The sequence below is a fragment of the Nanorana parkeri genome, unplaced genomic scaffold, assembly GCF_000935625.1.
Source record: "Nanorana parkeri isolate BGI_ZX_2015 unplaced genomic scaffold, ASM93562v1 scaffold119, whole genome shotgun sequence".
Taxonomy (NCBI): Eukaryota; Metazoa; Chordata; class Amphibia; order Anura; family Dicroglossidae; genus Nanorana; species Nanorana parkeri.
The window spans coordinates 711,182-721,671 of NW_017306387.1; the positions used below are offsets into that span (position 1 = coordinate 711,182).

The 10,490-nt window shown below is 42.0% G+C and overlaps 1 protein-coding gene across 1 annotated transcript; it reads left to right on the plus strand.

Moving 5' to 3' along the window:
• Positions 1–7,064: 7,064 nt before the first annotated feature.
• LOC108784571 lies at positions 7,065–10,050 on the plus strand. Its single transcript, XM_018553418.1, has 2 exons — positions 7,065–7,084; positions 9,222–10,050. The coding sequence occupies exon 2, from the start codon at positions 9,302–9,304 to the stop codon at positions 9,953–9,955; it is 654 nt and encodes a 217-aa protein (XP_018408920.1). The 5' UTR covers positions 7,065–7,084; positions 9,222–9,301; the 3' UTR covers positions 9,956–10,050.
• The last annotated feature ends 440 nt before the right edge of the window (positions 10,051–10,490 follow it).

The window sequence follows — 10,490 nt, forward strand, 5'->3', positions numbered from 1 at the left end:
TTAAAAAAAATGGAGAATATTTGATAATCAACCTAAAGAGACGGGCAACAGATTTACCTTTTTGTTGCAGTTTTCATGAATTAGCTGTAATATGGCTCTATAAATTACAATCAAGCTGTACAATCACTGTACATTCTTTTGTAAGCTGACTAAACACAGTTTAGGTAGTCTCTCACATTACATAGTTGCTAGTTGATCTAAAGGTGATTTTATAGATATTGAATGAACAAATTTTCATGCATGTGGCCAACTTCAGATTTACAAAAACTATATCATGTGAGGAGCAGCCTAAACAATCTACTCAGTCTATATTCAGTCAGGTCGATCCTTGAGCTACAAATACGTTGGTAGGTTTAAAGATTATACTGTGAATCGTCAACTTTAGGCTAGTCATAAGTGGGCAGATATCTCATATTAAAGATAAGCAGTGAAACGTTAGTCTCTCTTGGAACGTCTTGGCTACAACTTACTGTATAATAAAAATGTGGAAATATACAACGAATGTACATTTATACATATCAAATAAATAAGTACACAGCACTTGTCTTAAAAAACTTTTTACATTTATTTGATATGTATAAATGTACATTCGTTGTATATTTCCACATTTTTATTTAAGTTTGATTGATTCACGGATTAACACGATTTCAGTACATTATTTATTGTATATTGTTTGCGGTATATTGTTTTAACCACATTCACTCAATTTATCTACAATTTTTTGTTGGCGCTGCATATATTGAAAACATATACGAATTGACCTTTGTTGGTCCTTATTGCCGCAGCCTTCTTATTTAATCACTTAGTTTAGTTTAAGACAGAGCACTTTTGTTTCACCTATCCAGCGCAGAATCAATAAACACATATTCTAATGTGCATGTCCCAGGCTAGCAGCTCAGAGCTGGGGGAGGCTCCTCCTCCACTATGATTTATGACCTCACATAGCTGGGGGAGGACTTCTCACTACGAACTGCCATGGCATCAGGTTAGTGGACCTGGGGGAAAGGGATGTGTATTATAGGGGAGGCGAGATGTACTGTGTAGAAGCAGTGGCGTAACAACCGTGGGTGCGGGGGGGGGTCACTTGCCCCGGGCGCAGGACTGAGGGGGGGCGCCGTCACGACCCCCGCTAAACGAAGATGTGACCACTGTGTATTTAATGTAATGCATGCTGGACTGCACATTACACACCCCTGCACTCCTGACCACTGAACTCTGTACATTACACAGTCCTGACCCCTGCACTCTGTACAATACACAGTTCTGACTACTGCATTCTGTACATTACACACTCCCTACCCCTGCACTCTATATTATAAACTCCTGATCCTTGCACTCTGTATAGTACATCATCTGGACCCCTGCACTTAGTACAGTGCACACTCCTGCACTCCATACAGTAAACACTGCTGACACCTGCACTTAGTTACAAACTCCTGAACCTTGTACTATATACACTGTGCTGTACATTTCATACTCCTGACCCTTGCACTCAGTACTTTATATACTCCTGAACCTTGTTCTTTTTATGCTACATGGCACACAAGATACTCTTGACAAAGAGTTTATGGTCCCAATAGTTGCTGTTTGCTAAGTAGATATAACTATTTTATGAAATCCTTTTTAAGGTAGGCTCGGATACAGAGTTACCTCTTTTTGTGCAGAAAAGCATTTGTAATGGAAGAGTTTCATTTTGTATTATTTATTGTGCTGATGTTTATATGTCTCTGTGAAACCTTTACTTGTGGAGCATTAATTAAAGCATATTTTGTGGGTACAAGGGCTATGGCATATGTGTATCGTGTATACAGTAAGTTGGATTAGGTTCCATTTCACTTTAAGCTTCACCTATTCTTAAGGCAATCTGGCCACATCCACTGTTTGGTGCTCCCTACTTCCCCTCCTCTGAGTGCCAAAGGGTGCCCCAGGTCTTTCACAATCCTAGCATTGCCCTGGTGTGGCCAGTGTAACAATACAGTAAACCTGTCAAAAACATGGGCAATTAAACTGAGCAAATGATAAGAACTGCATATAAACATGGTCATCAGAATAAAGTGCCAACGGGAAAATGCAGAATTTAAGAAAAACTTAGCTTTTACAGGAAAAGATAAGATTCACATATAACGTTAGCTGTCTATACCTCGGGATCCACCAACTGTTTGATGGTCCCTGAAGGTGACTTCTACAATAGCATTTAGTGTGCTCAGTACAAACTGGCCAGATTCCTAAGTTAATTTTTAAAATGTATATTATTGATCTTTCAGTATAACAGGCACTGCATTAAGTAATGTCCAGAAAGGGGGCTTGTCAACCCTGGGTGTAATTACATACACATTTTCTCGCAACCACCTCAGATTTAGAAGGTAAGCTAGCCAGTATGTATTATATGCCTGAGCTGTGAGATCATGTGTAAAACAAGAAAGGAATTAATATGACCATCCAAGCAGTTAATCTTTAGGATTAAGGTATTACTTATATCAGAACAGACAAGAACAGACAATTTGCAAAACCAAGCAGTAAGTCGCCATTGCAAACATTCATAGCACTATACTATCATATGAATAAAGTGATCTGGTAACAATAGGTGTTATACCGACACAGCATACCCTAGTAGTCAGTGATTGAAATGGGCCAAAAAATGCCTCTGTGCAGGAAAACAGCGTGGGTCTTACTTTTAAAAGTAATTCTATCACTTTACAAAAAAAGCTCCTAGAGGTGCCTACACATACCTGTAACTCAGTGGAAGCAGGAATCAGTCATAGTAGACCAGGAGTTTGACTGCAAGGCAACCAGGCTTTCAACATTGCCACCAGGCATCTCCGCCCAGGAGCTCCCAGGCATGGTTACAATACCTGGACTCTGGTGCTACACTGGGACATTCCAGCTGCTTGCTACCTGTATACACCACCATAGGGCTGCTGCAGGTACCCTCAGCACAGGTGCTAGGAATACAGTAGCCCTCAGACATGACATGACAGTAATTTTCAGCTTGACCATATATTATTCTCATGTCGATGGTGGCAGGCAGCCGCCCACTAAGCCAAACAGCTCTTAGAGGAAACATCAATTAACATAGAAAATCCAGATTCTATTATCCTGATTTGAGTAAGCAGCACCAGCAGCATCTATGTGCTTTGGTGATCTCCCCTCCGTTCTGCATTGACATAAACTGACATATTATTTAATTACTGCTCTAAAGCCTTTGGACTGTACTTGCATGTACAACATCTCCCTAAGGGCCACTGGTAGCCAAATTCTCTGCTCTACTCATAGTACAATGGACAACGTAACAAAACTAGACCCCTGCTTCTGCAACTTCGATAGGTCATGTTTGCAAGAATTCCCCAAGTGGAAAATTATTGTAATTACTGAGGCCAGTGGGCAGAATCACCTATGTAAAATTAAATGGAATGTATAGACTTTTCATGTAAATAATGTTATCAGTTTGTATTTAAAACAACCAGTTTGTGTATATAACTTGCAAATAAAAAGATTTAAATAGAAATGAGAGATAACCCTACCTAAATACCCCTTAATCACCTAAATCTGTGGTCACGTGAAGTTCCATTCCAGAGTCTTCTCTCTTTCTTTTTCTGTGTACAGAAGGCAGTGTTCTTCTTTAATTGTCCATAGGACTGACTGTGTGAAATGGATACTTCCTATTGGCTGCCCATCGGCTCAACCCTCTCCTTTAGAAATATTTAGTAATGACAATCTACAAACACATAGTTATAGATAATTACCAGTTTCGTATTCTTTGCATACCTTATTTCTCTTGTCTTCCCCAGTCTTTTGGCAGTGGCCATGTTTACCAGGGGCAGATTACTAGCTCTCATATTACTTTCTGGATTTCTGGCACTTGTGACTAGGACATGTGACCATGCACATCATCTCAGGGGAGGAAAACGCCTTCCCTCATGAGATTACAGATGAGATTTTCCAGCAATGCTCTGCTGATGACAAGGCAATCCCAGTGTGCGTTGCTTTGGCAAACTAAAGACATTTTCTGCGAGTGAATGCTCTGCAAGTGTATTTCGGCTTTCTAATTGGTCAGGAAGCCAGGCAGCCTCAGCAAGTGAAGCCGGTGTTCTTTCGCTAAAACACCGGCTTCACAGGCAATCAGGAAGTCGGTCGACGGATCATGGTCCGCCGACTTCCTAATAATTGGGGCACATGGCACAACTACTCGGTACTCGGTATCAGTACTCTACTCAATACCGAAAAACGGTGTAAACGCATCCTATAATAGCAAGCATGTAAAAATGTAAAAGTCATATCAAACTGCTTAAATACCTAAAAGTGAAATACTGCTATGATAACTTTAATATACAATATGTTCTCATTAAAAATGACCTATACTTTTGCTTCAAGAAAATCCTGAAAGCATGACCTGCTCAAAGTATTTGAGGACTGCAGTTAGGAAATACTGTTATAAGGGAAACAAGTCCTAGCAGTACTCTGTGCCACGGGATCTGCTGTCAAATGTTCTTAGAACACCTGCCAAACTTTTAAGACTTCAAACAGCCATTATCATTGGGGTCGAATAAGGTTATTTGGTATGAAGGCCTTACAAAGACAATGACAGGGTATAGGTTTACGCTACTAATTAGGATCTGTAGTACATACAGATCTACAAACAACCTTTAGAAGACATGACTACATCTTTCACTTAAACACTTAAAGAAGACTGAGCTCACGTTTCAGGAGCTCCTTGTAATATTTATTTGTCTGACAAACTAATGTAGAACAGCACAATAAACAAGGTGTATAATAAAAGATTGGCCAATGTTAAAACTTTCAATGTGATCATTCCAACACTTTTTTGGAAGAGGGTAAAAATAAAAGAGAAGTCTGTCCAATGAAACAGAAAGGAAAATTGGGCTTTAGATAGACTTTAATTTGGGGCTGTGTTAGAATGCAATAAACATAGATCACTGAACAGATTAGGCATCTCTAAACTGACAGTGGGTGCAGTACACACCACAGTACCATACAGTACAGTACCATAGTAGGTCTTGCAACTGCTATGGGGTCCAGGGCCAGAGAGTCATGTAATTTAGTGGAGAGAAGGTTTCAGGTGGGCTGTGTAGGCTCTCAGGTGGGCTGTGAAGGATCTCTGGTGGGTTCTGCAGGGTCAGCCTGAGACCCTACAGAGCCCATCATAGACCCCACACAGCCCACCTGAGACCGTGCATTGCCCACCACAGCCCACCATAGACCCTGCATAGCCTACCTGAAACCCTGCAGACCCCACCACAGACCCTGCACAACCCACCATAGATCCTGCACAGTCAACCACAGACCCTGCACAGCCCACCACAGACCCCGCACAGCCCACCATAGATCCTGCACAGCCTACCTGAGACCCTGCGGAGCCCGCTACAGATCCTGCACAGCCCACCACATATCCTGTACAGCCCACCACATATCCTGCACAGCCCACCTGGGATTTTCAGCTGATCTAGATGTCTACAGCTGGCCATACATTAATCAATCTGATTGTACTGTATAATCTCTGTACAATCTCCATTAAAGCTTCCAAAGCTATGAAACTTGAGCATTTTTATTTCGGCCAATGGAAAACCAGTTACTAGGAGGAGATGATGGTGGTTAGGCGCATTACATGTGTTTTTCAGCTTTAGCTCCCACTGAAGACTATTAGGACCAAAAAGTGTACTGATAGCCCAAAGAAGCCCCTGTCCCTTTTACTGATCCCCCATTCACAGTTTTGAATGTCATCACATGGCGGCAATAGTGCCCGATTATGCTCTATTGCCGCCATTCTAGGCTGCCCTCCACATGAAAAACAGGGCAAAGAAGCTCAGGCTTCACTTTTTTTGTGCTTTGGGGGTCCATTAACAATAAATAGAACTGCAAACACAACAGGCGTTTTGTGATCGTGTGTAAAATCGATTTTGTGCATGTTCACATGGTACACTTAGGGTTGCCATCTTTTCTTCCATCTAAACCCGAACACTCTAGCGACGCATGGAAATTTTTTGGGGTCGTGACTTATTCATATGTAGATAGCGCCACCCATTCATATGTAAATATCACAGGCGAGACTATTTTCAGTGGCGGACCAGCAGCACCTGTCTTAATTTTGGTTGCCCCTGTCTACTTGACATCTTGTGTCCGGGTTTCAGCTGCCATGAAACCCAGACACAGCATTCAAAACCTGGACTGTCCGGGTGAATGGGGGCTGAGTGCTGAGTGACAGCACATTGCTTGGATGTGAACAGACACAATAGAATAAAATAGAAATATGAGTGTTCAGCATGGAAACGCTTCTGGAAATGCTCTTTAAATCGCTCTGGCGTGAATGCGGGCTTAGTCCCCGTTTATACGTAGGCGTTTCGTTGCACATAGGTAAGCGTGACAAAATGTTCAAGACAAGGAATCCCATTAATTTTATGGCCCCTGTTCACACTGGAGTGTTTTGTCCTGCCTTTTTTTCACACAAAGTTTCCCATTGAAGTCTATAGGATCTAAAAGTGCTGTCATCTTCCAAAAGTTAGCTCATGTTCTTTTTCCAGCGACAGGCATTTTTCTGTTTGCGACAGAACACTCAAGTGTGAACAGGGGTCATAGAAATTAATTGAATTCCTTGTCTTGATCATTTTGTTGCACTCAAGACAAGCAAATGGAAATCCTTGAGTGTGTTGTCGCACTTAGCTTTGAGTAACATAATGCATAGGTGAGAACGGAGCTTCAGTGATGGAAGCTGATGCTGGGCACCTCTCATGCACAAGAATAGGGCCATGCACCACCTTCTACACACAATAGAAGTCCAGTGAATGCTGGACTTGAGCAGTGTCTGTGGGTGTAGCAGGGAGTAGCTGCTGCTGATTGTGTTTGTATTCATGGTTACCGTTTGCTGTCATCAGAAGGTGGAGTCTCCAGAGCTGGATGGGATTATCAGTGTAGTGCTGCACGTTTCCCCAGACTGGGTCATTGGGGGCAGTCAGTGCTGCAGGGGATTTGTAGTTAGAAGCAATGATTACTTTATTGCAGCTGCACTCTACAGAGCATTGAAATGGCCATGCCAGACTGCACTCAGGGTACCTGGGAAGTCTGAACACAGGTAAGATCGTACATTGCAATGCCATCACGTGATCCACATTGCTCAGCTTATTTATTGCAGGGATAGTTTAATTTTGCTGCTGTCTTCTGATATTGCTTGTTGTATGTGTGTTTGTATTCTATGTATGCTTAATGTGGCAGACACTGGCCAAAGGCATACCTCCCAAATGTTTGGAGGGACTGTCCCAAATCACTCTGTTCCTCTTGCCTCCTTAGTTGTGCCTCTTTTTGGTCTGATGTACAGATATCTATGAAAATGTTCTATTTTTCTCAAAAGTGTTATTCTACACTAAACCCTTTTACCTTCTCTCTTTTTATCTTGTTTGCTTTTTTGACACAACAGTATAAAGGAAAAGTAAACAATTTTGGGTTTACCCATTCATTCTTGGCATATACATTCTTAATGGTCCACACAACTAGAGGCGTAGCAGGGTTGTGTTTATTGCCTAAATACATTGCACTAGAACGTGTCCCTCTTTCTCATCACCTAAAGTTGGGAGGTGTGACGAAAGGGGGGCTATTGTAACAGGTGACGTGGGACTGTCATCAACTGTACAAAATAAAGTACATAAACTTTGGCAAAAAACAAAACTAGGAAATCAGCATGGAAATGTATCAGTTAGGCACAGTGAGACAATATACTCTATTTACTGAAGATAAGTGAACTTTAACGTTATCATGTTATGTACTGAAGTTAAGCCTTCATTTGTGTTTTTCATCCTGTGAGTTGCCCGAAGAGGGAAAAAAAAGGCTATTATTGGTTTATGGAAAATTCCTGTGTGAGTGCTCTGTGAGCTCCCAACGTTACAACACACAAGATAAAATAGTTAAGATATGGGCAAAGATTTTTGGTAAGTGGGACTTTACATGTCTCATTTGCCAAAAATACTCCAACTCCTGAAAAAATTTTGATGTGGGACTTCAGTTCCATTTAAAGGTAAACTAGCTAAGCTGTCTTTATCCTTTAAAATCATGTTTTGATTCAGTTAAATTGGTTTTAATTACTTCTGTGTTGTATTGTTAAATTATAGATCAAAGTGCATTTAAACCAAAGGGCAAAAATGTAGTATACTGCTGTGCTCACCAGTCTATAAATGTGGTGTCTTTTTATTTTTTCCTTTTATTCTCCTCTGGTGTAACTGCCAGTAGCACACTTCCTGTCTTGATACCGTCAATGCTCACTCACCTTACTGTATCTAAAGAGAAGCAGTGCTGTCAGCCTAGGACAAAAGTACAGAACACATCCCCTTCTCCTCATTTCCATAATATAGAGGGGGGTTTAGTTAGTTCTCAGAGATGGCTGGGAATCAGCTGAAGAGATTTCTAGAAGAATCAACAGGTAGTTTTGCATTTATTGAATAGATATAACAAAATGCTTTCAATTAGGGATGTACTGATACTAATATCGGTGCCAATGCCAAATGCTCCTGATGCCTATCACGATACCCGAACTTTTGGTAGCAGGAATGACTCGCTACCCAGCTTGCTAATTGGTCGGGCAGCTGGCCAATCAGGAAGCCGGATGGCAAGTCATTACCCGCCCCCGGCTTTCTGACTGGCCAGAAAGCCGGCTCCATGCTTACTGCTCACCTGGTGATGAGGTAGCATGGGGCAGGAAGCATGGAGAAGGCTTCCTAGCCAATCAGGAAGCCGGTCGCCGTGTAATGACTCACTGTCCGGCTTCCTGATTGGTTGGGAAGCTGGCCAATCAGGAAGCCAGGCGGTGAGTCATTACCCGCCCCCTGGCTTCCTGATTGGCCAGAAAGCCGGCTCCAAGCTTCTTCGTCACCTGGAGACGAGGGAGCATGGAGACAGTTGCCGGCTTATCGACAAGCCTGGTGGCGAGTCATGCCTCCCGGCTAATCAGGAAGCAGAGAGGTGAGTCATTACACGCCGCCCGGTTCCCCTAATGGGACTTCTGGTATCGGTATTTGGTATCGGCGAGTACACAACAAAAATATCGGTACTCCGTACACGATACCAGAAAAACGGTATCGGTGCATCCCTACTTTCAATAGAATATTCAGCAGAACAAAAGGGATCAAATAAAAGTTTATTAAGGTTTACAAAAGTAAAAAAGAGACTTTTTCATGGCCACTATATAATGCAATTTTGAATTGTTTTTCTTCTTTTATCAGGTAACAGTTTTTCTTTGTAAATCAAATGGATACCTCTGGATCCTTAATGAGTAACCTGTAAGAAGTCACCTGACCAGAACATGTACCATTATGGTTTCAGGCCTCATGAATACCATAGCATAATGTTCCTCCAGCCAAATACTCCAGTGCCTTATGCCTTTGGACAATATGCCAACATGCACAACGGTCTTGTATTTCCACCTATACAAATGCACAACTACAGCAGTCGACCTTATGCCATCCCGTCAGGAGATCCATACTATTCTCAGAATGGACATGTTGAATATCATCATTTTTATGGTTCAAATCCTCTATATTCTATGCCAGGCTGGCCCTATGGCTCTTTCAACACAGGTCAGTCATACAGTCCCTGGATGAATTACAGTAACACTCAAGTCCACCCCAAACCAGCTCCCAACACCTGGCCTGAGGGCTTCACCATGAAAGGAGAGCTTCAGTGGGGCAGGCTTGACCGAGTTTTTGGTGTAAGGCGTGAGCTTCCAGAGTTTGTCAAGGAGGACCTTCGCAGAGTTTACGGGACCTATCCCAGGACATTTGTGTCTATAACTTACCAGAACGGTGAATATCTTGTTAAAGGGGACCCCAAAGTTGGAGAACAGGAGTACACCATTGAAAAGAAAGTTATAAGACGAGAGCCCACTCCGACAGACTCAGAGGAGGAAGTGACTGAAGACAAATCTAGAAAGCGCAGAAGAAGAAAAGCCAGACGTTAGAATCATTTATTTTAATAATATCCCAATAAGACATTGAAACCAGAGTTTAATTCCATGACCACATGGTCATTGATAAATCAATAACCAGTTTGTAACAGCTGCCAATCGCATTCTTTTGATGTGCTTTGTACTGTATACAATGATGAACATGAATTACTGTTTCTTTTTTTACTTTAACTTATCCATTGGTAGTCTCTGTCATCTCACTCCTAAAACAGTTATTGCAAGAAGGTGGTGGGATGCTGGTTTATTCCTCTATTGTTTGGGATTAGGTTTACATTGTAGGCTCCCTCTTGGGAGCCATAAGCAGAAGAAAGACATTGACCTATAAATATGCATATCAGATTTTTCCTTATTGGCCAAAAGCTGGCTTGGAAGCGAGGAAAATCTCCAGTATGAGGGACACCGAGGCCATAAAACCTGACAGTGGCTCTAACCCTTCCCCACTATGTCTGTGTGCCAGTTGGAGAGATTCTCCTCCCTTCTTTCCCCAGTTACAAAACATTTATAAAAGGAAAGTCTCCCTAACAAGGAC